This window comes from Hylaeus anthracinus, unplaced genomic scaffold, assembly GCF_026225885.1.
Source record: "Hylaeus anthracinus isolate JK02 unplaced genomic scaffold, UHH_iyHylAnth1.0_haploid 5, whole genome shotgun sequence".
Lineage (NCBI taxonomy): Eukaryota > Metazoa > Arthropoda > Insecta > Hymenoptera > Colletidae > Hylaeus > Hylaeus anthracinus.
This window is the reverse complement of record NW_026535322.1, coordinates 9,367,792-9,387,756: the sequence shown is the minus strand read 5'-3', so window position 1 is coordinate 9,387,756 and position 19,965 is coordinate 9,367,792. Positions and strand designations below refer to the sequence as shown.

Genomic DNA, 19,965 nt, shown 5'->3' with positions numbered 1-19,965 from the left:
TTAAAATAATGAATCACTATTTTTTTCATTCACTCGGCGTAAACGTTATTCATAATAACGTATCGAGTCTTGAATATATATATATCATCTTCATATCTATAATTATGATAATTAACGTTACAATTTTTATGTACTAGATTAAATATATAAAAGAGTATCGTTAATACTTTCCTTTCTCAGGAGAAACCATGTTGAGATGCAACAACTTTTTATGATAAATTTTCAAGACTTTCGACGAAAATTATACGATGAAATGAAATCGAGTATAATCAATCCATTATCGGAAATTCTAATTTTTATTTAACGAGTAATGGACAGTCATTTATCTTTCGTAATTTTATCAAAGAAATTAAGAACTAGTTAAGAGTGTTGTCCATTGACGAAGGTACTATTTATATAGTAATAGACATTCTTATTTATCTTTTGCTTGAATTTCTCAATGGGTACGAGTAAGTATATCGTTCCCAATAAAAACGTAGAATATAAAGTAGGTAACTGGGATCGTGTAACCTAGAACTTTGATGTTGAAAATAGCAGTATGCTAAAATTACTACCTGTATACTGATTAAATACATATATTAAAGGTGTATCAGTTGATGTTCTTAATAATAGATAGTTTTGAATGACATTTATAACAAGTTGTAGCAATTTTAATTGCATAGACTACAACAAGGCTGGAACAACTGTATATATTGTACGTAAAGTTGCCCGTAACACCGTTATTCTTTCTAGACATCATCCTCTATATATATACTGAACCATTAGACAAGTAGTAATTCCAAGTTTGACGTACTATTATTATCAACATCGAAGCTCTAGCTTATACATATAACCACAGTCACTAAGGTCATTAAACGATGATGTTCTTTACCTTTATAAATGTTGATTTCTTTTATATTTTTTTCCAAAATTCTAAACTATACATATTCATATATATATATTTATATTATTACACAAATCATTGATCAGAGTTTCTAGGATCTTCGAAACAATTATATAAATGTTCTCAATTTTGATAAATACAGATCTCTTTCACATTTTTTTTCTACGCATCTCTTTCCAAAATTCTAAGTTATACGCGCGATCAGAGTTTTTAGAATAAATTTTTTGTCAAAGCTGCGTCACAACAACCGTATCGAAAATCTCTACGCGAGTGTACAATCGAATATACTTTGTGATTTTCCCAGTGCATTACTATGAAGCCGTTGAAATTGGGAATCATCGGTGGTTCTGTATTCGTTTTTGGAGTTCTATTCTGTGCAGTGTTCTTTCCTCTGTTTATGAGGTCGCAAATCAAGAAAGTAAGTAAAAAAATCTGTCAACGTTCCAAACCTTGCAATCTAGTCCTTCTCGATCTCTCTAATATATATTTGTATCGTAAATATTTCTCGTAAATATTTTTATGCAATTCCTATGTAATTGTTACAGTCCAACCTAATTCAAGCAGACAATTTTTAGTGGCATCGATATAAAAATTAACGATACATTAATTTCTATGTCGACTTAAGATTACCTCCACTCCGTTAGCATTACTTTCAATTTTTTACGACAGTCCGTAACTTGTCATTATTGCGGTAGCAGAGTGGCACTCTTCTTTTTTTTCCATTGTCCCTGTTTAACGTTCGTCTCCATTGTGTCTGAAGTTACTTTTAACTTTCCATGATTGTTTTCTATTGCATATCATTATGTCAGCACTAGAATTACGCACGTGCAGCTTCCTACGCGACTTATTCCTCGTGTCACATAGATTTTCTTCGCGACACACAATCAAAGTCGGGAAAATAAATGACGAAAATAAAGCTATAATACAATTACAAAACGTCAATTTTTTAGACTACACGTTACCTCGTTATTTCGATAAATATCGACGAGTTACAAAAGAAGAATCAACAGAATAGAAAAACACCGATGACTGGACGACGAACGAACACAAGAATGATACGACATTATTCTTGCGAACAGTCATTAACAATCTGCCATTTTATCGACCTTGTAAGCCATTACTCTCGATGACAGAGCCAAATATATTTATCCAAAATGTTTTTGATCTCCATGTTTTGCCTGCCAACTTCTACAAAACTTATCCATAATTATTTAAAATGCCTTTTTTCAAATTAGGGAGCATGAAAATTATATAAAACCTATTTGGTAAATATATTTTTCTAAAATGTTTTCGATCTGTGTATTTTTGATGCCTGATTCAAAATAAATAAAACAAAATCATTTTTCATTGATTCAAACCACTTCCGTTTGACGTAACGTGGAATATTGAATGTAACTTTGAAATAATTGTATGGATAATAGATGCATAAATAAACCCACCAAATTTCCAAATTTTCCGTCGAGTACTTAGGCTGCAAAAAGATATGGTGAAACCGATAAAAAAGAAGAGTATCGTTTTAACAAGAACCAGAATACCAGATTGAATGGTTAAACGTTATTAAAAATTTGTGATTCTAGCAAGTAGCTCTGAAACCGGGCTCCGAGATACGGGAAATGTGGTCGAACTTCCCTTTTCCTGTTGACTTCAGAATTTATCTCTTCAACGTGACGAATCCCGACGAAATAACAGCAGGGGCGAAACCAATACTCAAGGAAGTGGGGCCATATTTCTACGAGTAAGTATTTTCTATTTCTAAGTATTTTCTATATTAAAAGATACTATCTAGCCAATAACTTTGCGAAACGAATAAAGAAATAGGTGGGCAACATTCTTATTTAAATAAAAGCTTTAAACGGTGCTTCAAAAATAAATTAGAGTTTTATTTATGAAACGAAATACTTCACATTAAATAAATCTCTCGTACAAATTATTACATGTTCTTATCTTCTATATTTTATATATTCACGCATTTGTCCATATCACGTGTATACTCACATTCGTCATAAATTCATAAAATGTGTAGTCCACTAAGAGTTTCATTCGCAAAGCAAAATTCTTGATATCGGTTAATCTCACGTAGAAATCGCCGCAAGACACTTCAATAAAATCGCGTCCATCTTGGATAAACAATTCTTCCAACTTTCTCCAAAATTCTTCTAAAATTCTTCCAACTTTCTTACAATTCGTCGACATTTTTCTTTTCCAGCGAATACAAGCACAAGGTGAACCTTGTCGATCGCGAGGAAGACGACACCGTTGAGTACAATGTAAAAATCACCTGGGTCTTCAACCCTTCGCGAAGTAACGGTCTGACGGGCGAAGAGATACTGGTGATGCCCCATATTCTTATTCTCACCATCGTGAAACTTACCCTGATGCAGCAACCCAGCGCGATGGGACTGATCAGTGAGTGCATCGGGCTTTCTTTAAGTTTCTTTCTATCGCGAACGCGCGATTAAATATTCTTTACGTGTCGATCGTCAGTGAAGGTCTACGCTGTCTTTACCTGGAAGCACTTATGGATTGGTAAGGTGGTACGTGAGAGACGCGACACTTGAAGCTATCAACAAGCCGTTTAAATCCTCGCCTTGGGCGAAAGAATCAATTGCTGTCTATAATGTAACTTACTGTTTGACTTGTCGTATGTAGGATGCCCTACTTAATCAGGGCATAAATATTACGATTGCTGAAACTTTTCTGGTGGTATCAGACTTTCAAGATTTCTCATCGATGTTCGTCTGAACAAGATTAAATGTAAAATTATAAAGGCAACGAAAGAATCTTTTTGTAGTAGTTTGCATGTATAAGATTGGACCTATATACATATGTTGTATTAATATGCATGTGTATTTGTACTATTCAAAAATTCTTTCGTTGCTTTTATAATATTTAATTAATATACAGTCAGTGTAATAAGTATTCGTACAAGAAACATTTATTTTAAATTGGTTGATGTACAAATACTTACCCGGACTGTATACATATCTCTCTTATTTAATATTGTTTATACAAATTCCATAAACAAAAATTCCTTTCCAGATAATTAAAAAATGTACTATATTAAAATTCTTCTTCCAATAACAACTTGGAAATACTATTAAATAAGTTTGTACTCGACACATTTAAAATAATATTAAAAATATATTTTGAGTATATTATAAGTAACGTCTCTGTCAAATTTCAAATCGTTCCATTAATTTTACCCCTCAAATTCTTGACGTTTCTGTTCCAGATAAAGCAATGGACAGCATTTTCAAGAAGCCCAATTCAGTGTTCGTGAGGGCCAAAGCGAAGGACATACTCTTTGAAGGTTTGCCCATCGATTGCACGGTGAAGGATTTCGCCGGATCCGCGGTTTGCACCCAACTGAAGCAGCAGGAAGATCAGTTCAGAACAGACGGCAAGGGAAATTATTATTTCTCCATGTTTGGCATGGTACGTACACCTTCTTTAAATTCCAAATTCCACTGTACTCAATTATCTACATATAAGATTGCTAGGAAAATTCGTTTGGCGATCGTTACTTTGTTTACTGGAAACACATAACGGAAAATTGAAGTTTGAAAGCTATCGGATGTTCCTTATAATATAGATAGCCAGGCTGATTACTGATAGCGAAGGAAATATGGATTCTAGATCGCGAATGAAGACAAAAATCTTGATTCAGGAACTCTTCGTATATGTAGAACAATTTAAAAAATGAAACCGATCCAACGTAGAGTCGAGAGTCTCCATTTTTCGCGTAATCTATGAATCATGATAGACGCGATTAGTACGTCTAGCATTTTCGCGAAGAAATATACTCGTATGCAAAATTTGACACAAATCTATGGGGGACAACCCTCGAGGGCAACCTCGAGCCTTCTCTTGTTAGCCGCAGGAGTCAGATAAGTGGCCCTAGCGTCTCGTCCCGTATTAACTTCCGTCTTTCCTCTCAAAAGCCTACTGCACCCGAAAAACATTGTTAGGAATGAACCGCGAAAGTCGAAGAGTTGGAAACTAGGTGGACTCGTCTTAACAATGAACAAATTAATCTAACAACGCGTTCTGCTCAGAGAAACGGCAGCGTACTCCCTGAACGGATACGCGTGTTGCGGGGAGTGAAGAATTACAAAGACGTAGGTCGTGTGACGGAGCTCGACGGAGAAAAGAAATTGTCCCTCTGGCCGGAGGATCACTGCAACGAGTTTAACGGAACGGATTCCACGATTTTTCCACCGTTGATGACCGAAAAGGACGATATTGTCTCATTTTCTCCGGAGATTTGCAGAAGCATGGGTGCGCAGTTCAGCCACAAGGTCACCGTGAAAGGTACGGATTACTCTGCGAAACTCGAAAACTGATGTCTTTTTAACCGACTTCGAAAAAGGAGGAGGTTACTCAATTCGACATGTATATATATATATATATTTTTTTTTTTAAAGTATGTTCACCGATTACGCCGAGATTTTTTTCGATACGTCATTTTTTACCCGCTTTTTTTTGCAAAGAACCGTAATTTTGATTATGTATGGCTTGATCAATCGGAGTGAACTCTTTCGCATCATTGTAGAATATTCCTTCAGTAGGTCTTGTAAACAGAACATTCTGTGATTTGTCAGTTTTTACCCGTTTTTTTGTGTGCAAAAAAACAGAAAAATCTTGTCTTGCTTCTTACTCCGAGACGGATGGACCAATCGGATCGAAACTTCTTGCATCTAGAAGAGCATTTGCCATTTGGTCCAATAACAAAACGTTTGTCTTTGTTCTATTTTTTACCACTTTACATCACTTTTTATCGCAAAACCCTTTACATTTTGCTGCCGGAGAGGTTTTCGCAATAATCACATTTGCAAAAATGTACGACTTTGTTTATTGTTTATAACTATTGTTATCGCAAAGTTCCTATTATATGATGTAATTTGGCGAGGAATTTTATCGCTGTGGATTGAGTTGGTCATTTTGAAAGTGGCACAAGACACACTTTCGACGATGAAAATTCCTGAACTCTGATTCTCGAATTATTCAAGAAAGCAGCTGTTACGTTGTTGCAGGCTTCAAGGCGTTACGTTACACGGCTGATTTAGGAGACGGTAGCACAAGACCCAACGAGAAGTGTTATTGTCCATCGCCAGAGAACTGTTTAACAAAAAATTTGTACGACATGTACAAGTGCCTAAAGGTGCCCTTCGTTGGTTCTTTGCCTCACTTTTATGGATCGGAACAGAAGTATCGGGATATGGTCGATGGAATGCATCCTGACGAGGCTGGTTTTAAATTTCATTTATCTAGGGAGAGGCGTTATAAATTTCTACCTTAAACTACTTTCTAGAATTATTAAAAAATGATTGAAAGAAGGAACTAGGTATATACAGTATGTCCTCTATCTAAATTACCTGGTAGTTTCAGCGTCAGATACAAAAATTTCGAATAAGAAATAAAAACAACTTAAACAATTTTCGATTCTACGCCCCCAAAAAATACGACAATTAGAAATTAAAATTGCATCGTCGCTCTTCCAATAGGAGAAACACGGTATCGCTTTGGACTTTGAGCCACTGACAGCCACCCCATTGAGCGCATACAGGAGACTGCAGTTCAACATGTTCTTGGGTCCAGTTGCGAAGTTCAGGATAATGAAGAATTTTCCAGAGTGTTTGTACCCTATTTTCTGGCTCGAGGAAGGAATCGTGATACCAGACGAATTCGTTTCGAAGTTGAGCACAGTGTTCCTGGTGAAGAACATTGTCGGGTAAATATCTTCTACGGGTTCTCTCTTCTTTTGGGGAAGCCTGGGAACTTAGCTCCAGGGCAAAACTTTCTATCCTCGGGCGAGTTGATTTTATCTTTCACCTGAAAGAAATGTCCAAAAAATGCTTATTTCTTACTAGAAAAATTGACTAAACCTCCAAGCATTGCAGAATCTCCCTATGATAACTATGTATAATAATAACACGACTCCTAAATGTTCGTCAAACAGAATCGTAAAGTGGATTACGATAGTCCTGGGTGCCGGAGTAAGCGTGGGAGCTGGCGCGTTGTACTTTAAGAATAGAGAAAAGAACAAGCTGGAGATCACGAAAGTGGCACCGCAGTTGCAAGACAATAAAAACGGCGAAGAGAAGAAGTGGCCCTCGAAGATGATCATCAGCACCGTGCAGAGTGCGTCGGTGCCGCCTAGTCTCGATAAGGATTAGATACCGTGAATTTTATTTTCGAATTAATTATGGTTCACCACTCTGAAAGCCTGAAAGGTTACAACTGGGGGAATTTTAATTTTATGCATTTACTGGAAATTAATTGCCACTTGTAATTATAGTTGAAATGTGTTATATAACATCTTCTTTCAATTTAGTGTTTTCTGTTTATTCATTTTTGAAAAATTAAAATTAAATTGTACATTTATGTATTAATGTACGCCATAAATGCATAAAATTCGCAGTTCATGGATTGTTGTACTCGTTAGGAGTGTATTGATCCGAGGAGATGAGCAGGACTCCGAGAATTTACCCCCAGAAGCTATTTTCGAAGAATTGAGCAGTACCGGAAATGTTTTAGGTGAACAGTGTTGTGACTTATCTTTGCATTCTCCTGTTTCGATGTTAAATTTACATGGTCATGGTTCCTATATTTATCATTATTTCCACTTTGATTGACGTGCTACCAGTCCGTTGTTAATAAAAATGTGAACGCAATCCGTCCATTTTTATAGATATCGAAATGAAATATATTCAGACGGTAGTTACAGCGACTAAAGAACATAATTGGCAACGGAAAATCATTAACGTACAATAACTAACGTTATTATATGTAAACTTAATTTTAATTGAAAATTGCTTTCAATCCACTATGTACGATTCACGATAAAGAAAGTAGATTCATTTTAATAATTTAAACTTAATTGCAACGATTAGTTTCCTTCTAGTATTTTATGTATATTTTATATATATCTTATTCTGTTCTATTATGTTGTTTAAGAGACGCAACAATGTTCTTGCTAAGAAACACATGGTTAAATCTGACCATCTATTGAAACTATATTTTAAGAAGTAACACGTACAGAATTATGTATATATATTATATTTGTTTGTATTGTACATATGTTTTGTTTGTATTACTTAAAATTCGCAGTTTAATTATAATACTATAGTTTACAATGTGAGTAGATTATGTAAAAAAGTGTAATTAATTAATGAACAATATTTTCTAACGAACCTACAAATTCGTTGTTAAATTAGATTACTAGTTCACTTACATTTTTAACTATTACATTAGATAATGTTAATTATACTTATAAAAATATAAAGCAGCTTTATATTTGAGGAAGGACGGTATACAGGATAAAAGGGTAGTTGTTTTGGGTATAAAAGTGCAAATGTATAAAAAGAACTCAAGGATGCTAAGAGAACAAAAGTCTAAATAATAATGTTATAATTATATTTACTAAAAACGCAAGTGAACAAAAAGAACTTGTGGAAGAGAATTTATGGAACAATAATTCAGAGGATGAGGTAAACCAGAAATAAGAAAATCTCCCAGAACAATCTCAACAGGAGTCTAAAAAAATAAGAAAGGATATGCACTTGGCGTAATTACTTTATTTATTAATTTAAATTGGTCAGCGCTCCTATCGGGAAAACGCCCAAGTTTGTCCTCGAATAGTTCCTACTTTCTTTCTGCTAGATGGCGCCTCTAATAGTTCCTATGTTTTTCTGCTAGATGGCGTCATTTAGATACATTTTCCGATACAAAATTTATTTAAAGTTCTAGTTAACTAACTATTGTTTATAGGTTTAATTTGTTGCTTTCTATATGGTCACAACCTACTTTAGTATTAGCCATGTTGAGGCAACAATGGCAACAATTTTTTATCAAAGAATCGCAAAGTGGCTTTAACACAGTAAATGCTTTCTGTATTTCATAGCAATTCGATAACGTTCCATTTTTATGTAATAGAGAAAATATACGAAACAATTAAAGTTCTTAGACGACTTCAACAATGTGCATTGCTGTGCATTTTATAATCTAATATCTGAAAACATTGAACATATGAGCTTCAAGTTCATTTTACGGAACCTTGGTTACAGGAAGCATTACAGAGTCTGAGAATCTGAGATTTGGTGTGATAGGTATATAACAATTTGTATTATTTACAAAATAAATATCTCAGTTCTTGGCATATGTTTATTTGTTATTTTTACTGTTCATTTTCTGCGACTGGGTTTATCGACTGCATGTAAAAATAAATATTTAAGAACCCTAACTCTGATAAATATATTTTACCAATGCTTTAATTTAATACATGAAAGAATAAGTGATTGGAAACATCTATCGAAGTTAGTAAGGTTACTAAACGTAAACAAATTTCTCCCTTGCTGTTATATTAACGAAAGAAAAAAATCTCGAGAATTTCGTACAATGGTATCTAATAATATATACATATCATACATATCGATATTTTTCACAATTTCCGTTCAAAAAGACCGCGCATGCTATTGAAAAGTGACAACCAATCACGTTGAACGTTTCTTTGGAACTTTTAAATGCTGAAATTTCATTGGCCGAGCGCCGGCAACTCACTGCGCAGAAGAACGACGCCGAGAACGAGGCGTTCTTCGTTTGGCGGCAATTGGAGAGATTAGATGTGTGATGTCGATCGGTGATCCGCAAATTAATAGGTACGCATAATTCAATTCAATTAACATGTAATCTTGCTATTTGTACCTTGCGTTATTTCTTCACAACCCTTTAATATACCATTTATACCATTGCTTGTTAATTGAATCAGTTTTTTGAGAAAATTAGTTCGATTTCGTACTTTCGTCATTTTCGTTCTCCATGAGGTACCAATTGATATATGTTCGAATATCAATTCGTACTATGGGAGTACATGTTCCAAAGTAGTATTATCGGTTCTTTTTTCGTTTTTCTAATCAATTTGTTGCCTAGATATAGTAAAAATATATATTTATCGTAACTTGGCTTCTAATTCGAATTCTTGAATGTTCCAAGATCTGACGCCACGAGTCTGCGTAACGTTCACCAACGGCCATTTTCCGTTCAAATGGCGGTTATTGTACGTGTAAAATTTCCATCGAAATTTCTGGACACCATAACGCCAGAAAAATTGTGCAGTTTACCGGGGAAAGCAGAACAATAGGTAATGTTGTCTTTAATTAATGTCATTAGTAGATTAAATTGATTATCTTTCCTTTTATTTTATTACTATTTCTGCTTAATAATTACGAAATGATTTTTACTCCATTTCTTTACGGTTACCAATTTATTAGTTGTTTCATAAAGACTATTAATTACAATTTTAATATTGCTATCGAAATTGTAATTATGATTAATTAAAATTAACAATTATATTTCATAATCGTTAATTTACTTAACAGTTACATGTATAATTTTTGATCGATAATTCGGTTACATTATCCCCTACATCTTTTACATATAATTGCTATTACCTGATAACAATGATGAATTTACAGTTTTTTTTTCATTTTTTGAAAAATAATAATTTTAAACAATTTGATATTATGTATATAAAATAAAATTGTACAAATTTGCAGAATTATACAATTTATATCTCCTTAACAAAAACATCTAAATATTGAAAAAATGTTTAAGATTTTATCTTTTATGTTTCTAACATATTTATAATGACTTATAAATATGTGTATCATAAAACATAAAAGGTATAATTTTAAACATTCTTTCAATAATTAGATTCTTTTGTTAGACACAAATTGTATAATTTTGCAAAGTTACAATTTTTTCTTACATTCATTATAAATTAATAAATTTTATGAGTCTAAGCACTTTTACTATGGTATGCTAACTTTTACTAGAAATTGTGAACTTGTACGATGATATACATTTTCATAATTTCTTACAAACGAAACAGAGGAAAGATACCTAGGTATCTAAATGCTGAAAAAATGTTTGTTTTCATTATCTCTGTTTCATTAAATTAGTAAGCAATTATGAAAATGTATATCATCGTAGAAGTTTACAGTTTCTAGAAAATATAGCGTATCATAGTAAAAGTGCTTCGACTCAAAAAATTTGTCAATTTGTAATGAATGTAAAAAAAATTGTAGAAATCTGCAAACTCATACAATTTTTATATGTATAACAAAGCTTAGATACCTTTATTATACATATACAAATTGTATGATTTTGCATATTTATACAATTTTTCTTACATTTGCTATAAATTGACAAATTTTATGAGTCGAAACACTTTTACTATGGTACGCTATATTTTCTAGAAACTGTGAACATTTATGACACATACACATTTTTAAAATTCATAACAAATATGTTAGAAACATATCAGATAAAAACTTAAATATTCTTTCAACATTTGCATACCTTTGTTGTACACATACAAAACAAAAGAATTTGCAAATTTAGACAGTTTCTTCTTACATTCATTATAAACTAATAAATTCTGTGAGTTTATGCACATTTACTTCATTACACTACACTTTTTAGAAACTTGAAATATTTATGAAGCTACACATTTTTATAATGTACTTTAAATATGTTAGAAACATAACAGATCAAAGTTAAACATTTTTTTAACATTCGCGTATCTTTTTTGTACAAACATAAAATGTATGATTTTGCAATTTTAATGTTCTAATATTGTAACTACTGTAATTTTTGAAACATGTTATTAATTCATGTAACTTTTGTTGCAGATGTTTACATCATCAAACAAAAGAACATCGAAGTTCGACGAAGATAAAGCAGAGCTACTGCGATTTCGACGTGGATAATGCAGAGCTGCCCCGATGATCAGCGACAGCAGAGCCACTACGTAGCCCTGTATCAAGACAACGGTTGGTGAGTCGCATGCTTTTCGGTTCCTCTGGTCTCCGATCATGTCGTAGGACGAAAGGTCCAAATCGACACTGGTGACTGGTTGTATACGTGGTATTTGGCAAATACAGTGACCGCGAGTATGCATTGCATAGCATACTCGTGAATAGTAACATTTCTTGTTTTATTTATTTGTTTAGGCTAGGGCCTTCTTGTATTTCGGGTTTTATTAGTTTTTATTTTACAATATCATTGAAGTCAATACATACAAATGATAATATTAAATTAAAATTTAATATATACTATATTATTAAGTATATATATGATTAAATGATATTATCTTCTCCTATTTTTTTGAAAATGTATATTTAAAGTATATGCACATTCTTTCCGTTCAAGTTTTCCGTGTATGTACAAGAAGGACGTTTCGCGATAAGTCGATTCCTGCGTTAAAGTAACATGATTTGCATCCTTTTATAATTAGAAAGTATACTTTAACAAGGGAATCACTTTAGTAGGTCAATGTGAATATTACATTTTCAATACAAAGTATACTATTGCAAGAACTTACATATCACATTTTTTCATAAATAATTCAATATTGATTAAAATCATTTGATTGATAATTAAATTTTTCAATATTAATAAATATTACAAATTAAAATTCGAGTCATTTTTACTGAAAATAAAATAACGCAAAAGAATACGATACTAGACCGCTTAGATTTACTAATTATTCTTTTTATTGAGGATTTTCAGGTTTAACCCTTCCGTGTTCGTTGTCTGAACTCATTCACGTGCCCAGGTGCTACTTGGATGAGCGAAGGCAATGGGCACGATGACTTAGTCTGTAATATTAATCCATTTTTATACGAGCGACTGACTTTGTGCTAACGTATCGTGCACCGACGTACTTTTCACATGTGTGTGTGTGGTTAGGATGTGAAATTGCGTCGGTTTAAATATTCGTTATAATCCATAAATGAAATGGTTGTTCGTACCTAAATACTTCTATTACTATTCATTGTAGCTTCGATATTAAACATTATCATAAATCAATGATAAATTCATGAAAGTGGAACATTTGGGATAATTAATTGAAAATGAACTGTATGATTGTTTCACACATTCATTTTAATCGATAAATGAAATGGTATTTCGTACCATTATATTTTTATTACTATGCATTCTAGCTTCAATATTAATCTTTATCCTAAATCATTGATAAATTAATAAAAGGATGAAACTACTGTATGATTGTTATCTAACGCATACAATTATCAACGATCATATTACATCCAAGCTTTGCAAATAAATATTGATATATACATGTTACATTTACGCAATGGTCGCTAGCCTTTGTCAGTCGATTTCAGGAACTGGTACGTACCTTTAGAGTGTGAATGTTGTGTATGGTATCCTCGGGTGTCGGAGGTGTCCCGGGACATCTCCCTAGTTTAGGTCGCGCCCGAGAGCCTTGATTGAGGATCGTTGAGCGTGTGTGTTGGTGTGATTGTTTTGGCATTTTTAAATATAGGGTTAGGTAGGTAGGTAACTTAACTTGTGGTGTGTATGTTAAATCCCAGTAGGTAGGGTCCAGGGCAGATCTCGTCACTTTAGTCGGGTAGGTCGCGCGCGTACGTGATGGGTCTGCACCTGTAGGTGGATTTGAGGAGTCGTTGCGATCACGATGCAAACGGAACTTGTGTCCGTTTGCTTCGGAATCTGCTCTCGATTCTTCAGGTCTCGACTCTCTGAGTCGTTGCTTCGCGGTCGCGGTCGTGATCAGTAGGGTTGTTCGAAACGCTCGTTCCCTCGAGGTTCTAGACGTGTGGTTCACCGGGTTGAACGTCCACGTATTGCACTGAACCTCGACCCTAGCTATAAGTTTCAGATGGGACAATGCGTCCGAAGAAAGAAGAGAGGCCCTGACAAATTGTCACAAGAAAGGGCTGCTACGAATGGCTCTCCATCTTCGGATTCGAAGATGAGGAGTCATTACTATTACTATTTTGTCACTGTACTCGCCTGTAGTAGTAGTTTGTTTCTATGGGTCATGTACCCCAACGTGGGATATCATTGTGTGTCAATTGGGCAATTCGCGTTTTGTTTTAGTGTTGCGATATGAAAATATAAATCGCGTTCGTTTGTGAGGATTGTTTTCATTAGAATTTTTCGCGCTTTATTTCAGGGTAGTGTTGCGCATAAATATTGATCGCGATTGCTGTTAGTGTTGCGACTGATAAATCGCGTCCGATTTGAAATAATTTACATATTTTCAAGTAGTATTTTTCGCGTCTTCTTTCAGGGTAGTGTTGCGAATAATAATGAATCGCGTTTGCTATTAGTGTCGCGTCTGATACATCTCGTCCGTTTTGAAGTAACTTTGTATTTATAGTTAGGCCAAGAACAAAAAAAAAGAAGACCTCCAATGGATTTTTGTTTATATTTTTGAAGAATAGAGAATAATATACGTTTCTTCTGTTGCAGGTGACTGAACCAAATTCCGAATGGACTATTTGACAATAAAAACACTGTTATAAAGTATACATTGTATGTTTCAGAAATCATCGTTGGGTTAAGTCTTGGTGTCAATTTTTTTTTAATACATCCCCGGCCATGGCAGGGGGGAGGCACACAACACACACATACACACTCACACAACATTTAGATTAAGGATAAAGGTGGCTAGGATGTGGTTTTTGTCTTGGCCACCCAATTTTTTTGGGTCTCTATATGCAGTAACCTCCACGTGGTGAGACCTGGGCCCTCTATATTATTTGAAGTATGTAATTGCTAACTGCACATCGCCATTAAGGGTTAGATGACATTATTAATTCCATACCAAGTAATATGAGCTAATGGCTGCAACCTTTCTCATTTACAAGTAAATGAAAATATGGTAACTTGGAATTAGAATCAACGCGTATTGATACTATTATTATTATAAAAGTATAGTATATATGACATAACGAATAATTTGTTATATAAATATCTTATTCGTTTCTACATATTTCATATAAATTGGGTATAAGCTATATAAATTGGGGAATGTGCACGCGCAGTTCGAAGGATTTTCGTCGTTTCAAAAAATATAATTTTTGAAATGATGGAAATCTTTCAAAGTGCGTCTGCACTTTCTCTGGTTTACTTTCTTTTGAATAATTTAAAGCAATTATCCATGTATGCGCATGCGCTTCACATTTTAGTTGGGTGAGTTTTTCCCACGCGACGTTACAAATTCTGTACTTAAATAAACGTTGCGATACACGACTATGTCGATAGGAAATCGACGTCTTCTGCCCCCTCAAGGTCTCCTAATCTCATTTTTGGCATCAGGATCGTGTCTACACAGTAACACATTTTTGTAGGCGCTTCTGTATTCGGAACTCATCACTACGTAGACCACAGGATTGATGCAGGTGGTCAAATAGATCAATATATAACCAGCGATATTAAGTCCTCTCCAATCGATGGCATTCTTAAAGGTCTTCGTGACAGTGATCGGCAAGTAGCAAACGAGAAACGATGAAAATATCACCAGAATCATCTTCAGCAGCTTCTTGTCCTTGCTGCTCATTCTGGGAAGAGCTAAAGAGTTCCTCGATCTTCCTACGCTTTTTAATCCTGACTCGCTTCGATCAATGGCGTTTCTTGTCGTCGATCGTTCGTGGGAACTCGACGTTACACTCTCCAAACGATCGTTGACCGTCGACGTTTTCGAGTTCAGTCTTTGCACCCACAGAGCAGACTCGATGATGAACGATGCTCTACTCGCCATTCTCTCAAGTTTATTTCTAGAATTCGCGGTAGCTTTTACAGGCAATTTTTTGATCGCGCTACGATCATTGTTTGCGAATATATCATTCGCTGCATCTAAATCATCGCGCTCGTCCACATAGGGAATATCGTCTAATTTTATTCCAAAATCTGGGCACACTTTCTCGTAGACCTCGACGATCTCCATAGGTGGGAACTCGTCGTGTTTGTTCGACATTTTCTTTGTATTTTTCTTTCTTAATATCTCTGACTCTGCGCTCCCGATTACTGCTTCTTCTTCGCTTTCTTCTTCATCCTCTTTTTCATCTTGCTGCCAGGAGGGTTGAAGTTCCGAAAGAGTCTCCTCGATCGCCGATCTCGACGGAGTCCTCGAGCTTTTCGGTCGATTCGGAGGAGTGATGGAACGTTTCGATGAGAAATTTGCGCAGAGGACACTTGCTGTGCAACTAGATTCTAACGCTGACAGCTCTTCTTCTTGATTCCTGGAGTATGCCTGGAAATGATAAGAACAAACGTTTTGGGGGTCTTACGCTCGATGGAGAATTATTGTTACGTAAATTAATCGATAATTAAGAATTTCAATTACGAGAAATAATTGTTTATAATTGAGCTACCTTAACGTTGTCCGTACGCGTGGCTATGTTCCTTCTTCTGGTCTTGCACGCTGTTCTTCGTACGATATAAAAAATTCTCGCGTAGCAAACGACAATCGCCACGCAGGGTGTTAGGAAAGCAACGACGAAAAGGAATTCCTTGGGACTTCGTCCATGGACATCCGGGAGAATCGAACAGGAACCAATCGCTGTGTCTAGACCGAAGCGTCCCCAACTCTCGAACCATGTTACGACCAACACTCCAAAAGCGATGATCCAGATACTTAGTACAACGGGTAATAAGTATTTCGGTTTATATAATCTGTAAACGGGCGATAATTTTCAGGCTACTAATATCAACGTTATTATTATAAATTAGATACATTTAATATACATATAAATTTTGAAGATGACATAATACAAATAGAAACGTCGATAATACTTGCAACAAAGTTCGAATTAGTTGATCTTGATTTATTACTACTGGAGAAAGCTTCTTCTGATGCGTTCAGTTGCTATTGTGCAATATTTAATTTGCAGTCGTTATTCGTGTACTGTAATCACAGTGGTTCGTTGTCCCTTGGACTTAAATCATCAGGAAACTTACAAATGGCATGTTGAAATGTTTACTCACGTGGGGTACAACCGTGGATGACCTATCATAACGTAACGATTGATCGTGATCGCCAGTATCGTGAAGAGGCTCACTGCGACCAGGCCGTATCTCATCAAGGGAAACAGACGACACAAAAGTGCCCCGTGACGCCAGGAACTGTGCCAGAAGGTCGACGTAGCCAGAGGAAGATTGAAGCAGCAGAACATCAAGTCCGAAACCGACAGATTCAATATGAAGATCGTCGTGGCATTTCTCAGCTGAAAAATATCGACAAATATTAATGCTCCTGTGATCCAGAAATTACAAAACCAAGTACAGTAGGTGTAGAAAGTATTCGTACACCGATCAATTTCCAAAAAGAACTGTGTAAAATTGTAATTTATCAACTGATTTTTTATAAACAATGACATTCTACATGTTCTAGGAAATCTCTAAAATAGATAGATTACAAACAAAAATAGCTATTTATGTAAGTTGCGAAATTAACAAGAACAAAAAACAATTAATCGATAGAAATATTGAAGCAATAAGTATTCGCACAACTGTTTAAAAGTACTTTCCTGGAAATTCGATGTTTTCTAATTCGCACGGAGCAATAAACTAATGTGTTTACGTTAAAAACTCCACTGTAAATGGTTCGTCATAAGAATCGTACAAATACTTATTGCTTCTATACTTTTACCCACTTTTCGCATTTTTTTTGTTAATTTCACAAATCATATTAACTAGTAAATGTTGTTTGGACTACATATATCTTCAGAGACTTCCGAGAATATGTAAAATATCATTGATTATAAAAAAGGAAGTTAAGAAACTACAATTTCACAGAAAAGTTTTTTGGGAAATTGATCGGTGTACGAATACATTCTACGCCCAATGTATATTTAATTTTTCTGGTCAGTATGAATCACCAGTTGTAGGAACAGAGGATGAAATTTACATAGGAGGTCTACTTCAGGATCTAGGGAGTTCTGTACGTACAAGTATTTTAGATTAATCAGGGGATACAAGATGGAACAAGAAACTGTTATTTATTTTATTATGATTTGGATACTCGAGTTGCGAAAAGAGAAAAGTTCTACTCGTAGACCAAGTCGAAACCGGCAGGCGTCGTTGCCTAAACCTAATCTCTCAGGGCGTGAAACGTGAATCGGAAATCTGGTTTCATAACAAACAGTGCCGTAGACCTTCCGATCATTGGCTTGTTTCGTTATTACGTTGTTGCTATTCATAGAATAGTAGAGTCATTATCACGCTTAACAGTGAATGAAAACAAAAATGAATACTTTTAGTCGAAATGATCGTTGAGAATATTCGAGTTTCAACGAATTAAATATCATTTAATAAACGAATTAGTTTTAATTAAGCTAGCTGTTGGCTACCTGGCTGTTGACTGTTTTCGTTAGAAATAATCAGATTCGTACTGGATTAGGGTTCATTTGATCAATGTTTGTACAGAACAAAAAAAGTCCTACATTCAATTTCCAATCAATTTTGTTGTAAAAGTCGATGTAACCATCTGTATTATTGGGAGTTACAAATTGGATTTGTGTTAAAGGAAACACGATTTATTAAGACAGAATCATTACTGTATTATTATGATATTTAGTAGACAGTAGACAGAATTTGCATTCAACAAAAAATAATTGATTAAAATGGGACCATTACTGTGCTATCATGATATTTAGTAGTATCGAAATATTGTACCATTTAGAATGATTATTTATCAGATGTAGATGAATTTTAGAAGTTGGATTTGTGACTTCCATGGTAGAATAGAATCAGCAGAGGAATTTTACGACCATTTCAAGGCTTGCCACCGACTTAAAATAAATTGAGTATGCATCGCGCGTTGTAAAATCGTCTCCTACATAAATCCAGGGAACTCGAAGAAAGGAAAATGTTTATATGCGAGGCGAGGAGTTATCGTGCCGTCGTGATGTCTTATCGAAGGATCGTGGTTGCTCGGTAAATAAACTATTTTAGCAGATAAACATTCATGGATTACCTAAATCGCACGCAAACTTTGATAATTGCTCGCAAGTCAACGAACCATAGTATCATTACAAATCACGGATATTGAAAATTATATTCTTATTGCACTAGTAAAGATAGTTTTAACTTCGTTCTCATTTTTATTAATTTAACGATTGCATCGAATTTTAATTAAAACGAAGTGACGAGAGTAGAGCGAGGCTTTGTTATGTGTTGCTATTGTCTTCTAAAACGAGATTCGAGGTAAACCACATTAGCAGCGACAAAGTACACTAGAAATTCGAGCAACCGCGACGCGTAATCTAACTCGTTCCGGGTAAGGAATTCGTCACTTAGGATTCCTCGCTTTATCACTCCTGTACACGCCTATCTTTACGTTTATCGAGTGCAATGAATTTTAGAACTTACAACTACACAACAAAAACGTCTCAAAATACACGAAATAAATACGAAGAACAACACCATGACGTAACTAAGAATGTATCTTTCTTCTTCTTTTTTTTGTTCAATTCATTATACGCGAATAACAATGAAGAAAACAGAATCTAATTAATTTGCACGACACGACGAGGTTCGAAATGGTCAATGCGTAAAGTCACTTTTCAATTGTCGCACTCATGAAACGTATCTTTTCTTCTTCTTCTTTTTATTGTGATGTCTTCGAAAGATTTCTGAAGGCCTCCGCAAATAAGGTAAACGAAGCACGCCTCCAGTGTTTTATGATAGCGTCAAGATATAACGGGAAAGAAGATTGAATTTGTGCAGAAGAAAAAGAAAAAGACAATTGAGTCTATTGTTAATGGAACGCTGACCTTTTTGGTGCGATAAAGGGCAATAATGGTGAAAAGGTTCCCAGGGATGCCAACGAGCATGAAGAAGACGCAGCAACTGGCGGCGAGGTGCAGCAACCATCGTGGATAGCCGACGAAGAGGATCGCCGATCCAGGATCCTGAAGGACCTCCTCGAGTACCTCTGCTCTCCCATTTTGACCAGTCTCGTTGCTTGCCATCCAGTACTCCATCTGCGGACAGCATAGTGTGCAGGTGTCGTTTCGCACAGTGCCGTAAAGACTCGGAGACCCATTCACGATAGAGACGATATATATACTCTGGAACGTTGAACTTTCGCAAACAGCTCGCTAGAATATTATTTTCAATACGGATAAATGATGATAATTCTCTAGACTGCAGTCATTCGCCTTCTGCGCAGGAGCAGTACTGCTTGCAAATTTCATTTATTTTTCTTGATTGCAAAATATTTTTTTTTCATGCAAATATTAAGGTTG

General features: G+C 35.0%; 2 protein-coding genes across 4 annotated transcripts in view; one reads left to right on the top strand and one right to left on the bottom strand.

Annotated features, from left to right (window-relative positions):
- The first annotated feature begins 827 nt into the window (after nt 1–827).
- LOC128896080 (sensory neuron membrane protein 1-like) lies at nt 828–8,440 on the top strand. Its single transcript, XM_054159252.1, has 9 exons — nt 828–846; nt 1,188–1,301; nt 2,461–2,618; nt 3,090–3,289; nt 4,116–4,318; nt 4,939–5,194; nt 5,917–6,128; nt 6,388–6,614; nt 6,843–8,440. Exons 2-9 carry the CDS (start codon nt 1,197–1,199, stop codon nt 7,057–7,059), a joined length of 1,578 nt encoding a protein of 525 aa, XP_054015227.1. The 5' UTR covers nt 828–846; nt 1,188–1,196; the 3' UTR covers nt 7,060–8,440.
- A 5,848-nt stretch (nt 8,441–14,288) lies between these two features.
- Nucleotides 14,289–19,965, bottom strand: part of LOC128896079 (G-protein coupled receptor moody) — an 8,006-nt gene continuing 2,329 nt past the window's right edge. For all 3 annotated transcript variants that reach the window (XM_054159249.1, XM_054159250.1, XM_054159251.1), the window contains 4 exons: nt 19,492–19,701; nt 16,703–16,941; nt 16,090–16,390; nt 14,289–15,968 (listed from right to left, as the gene is read on the bottom strand). In XM_054159249.1, the coding sequence (XP_054015224.1) occupies nt 15,003–15,968; nt 16,090–16,390; nt 16,703–16,941; nt 19,492–19,701 (1,716 nt within the window). In that variant the 3' untranslated portion in view covers nt 14,289–15,002. The remainder of the gene's footprint in view (nt 15,969–16,089; nt 16,391–16,702; nt 16,942–19,491; nt 19,702–19,965) is intronic.

Bases quoted from the DNA above. Each gene is read 5' to 3' on its own strand.
- LOC128896080 (XM_054159252.1), top strand. From the start codon at position 1,197: ATGAAGCCGTTGAAATTGGGAATCATCGGTGGTTCTGTATTCGTTTTT. The intron at 3,290-4,115 runs GTGAGTGCATCG...TTTCTGTTCCAG, and splicing joins CAGCGCGATGGGACTGATCA to ATAAAGCAATGGACAGCATT. The intron at 5,195-5,916 runs GTACGGATTACT...ACGTTGTTGCAG, and splicing joins CCACAAGGTCACCGTGAAAG to GCTTCAAGGCGTTACGTTAC.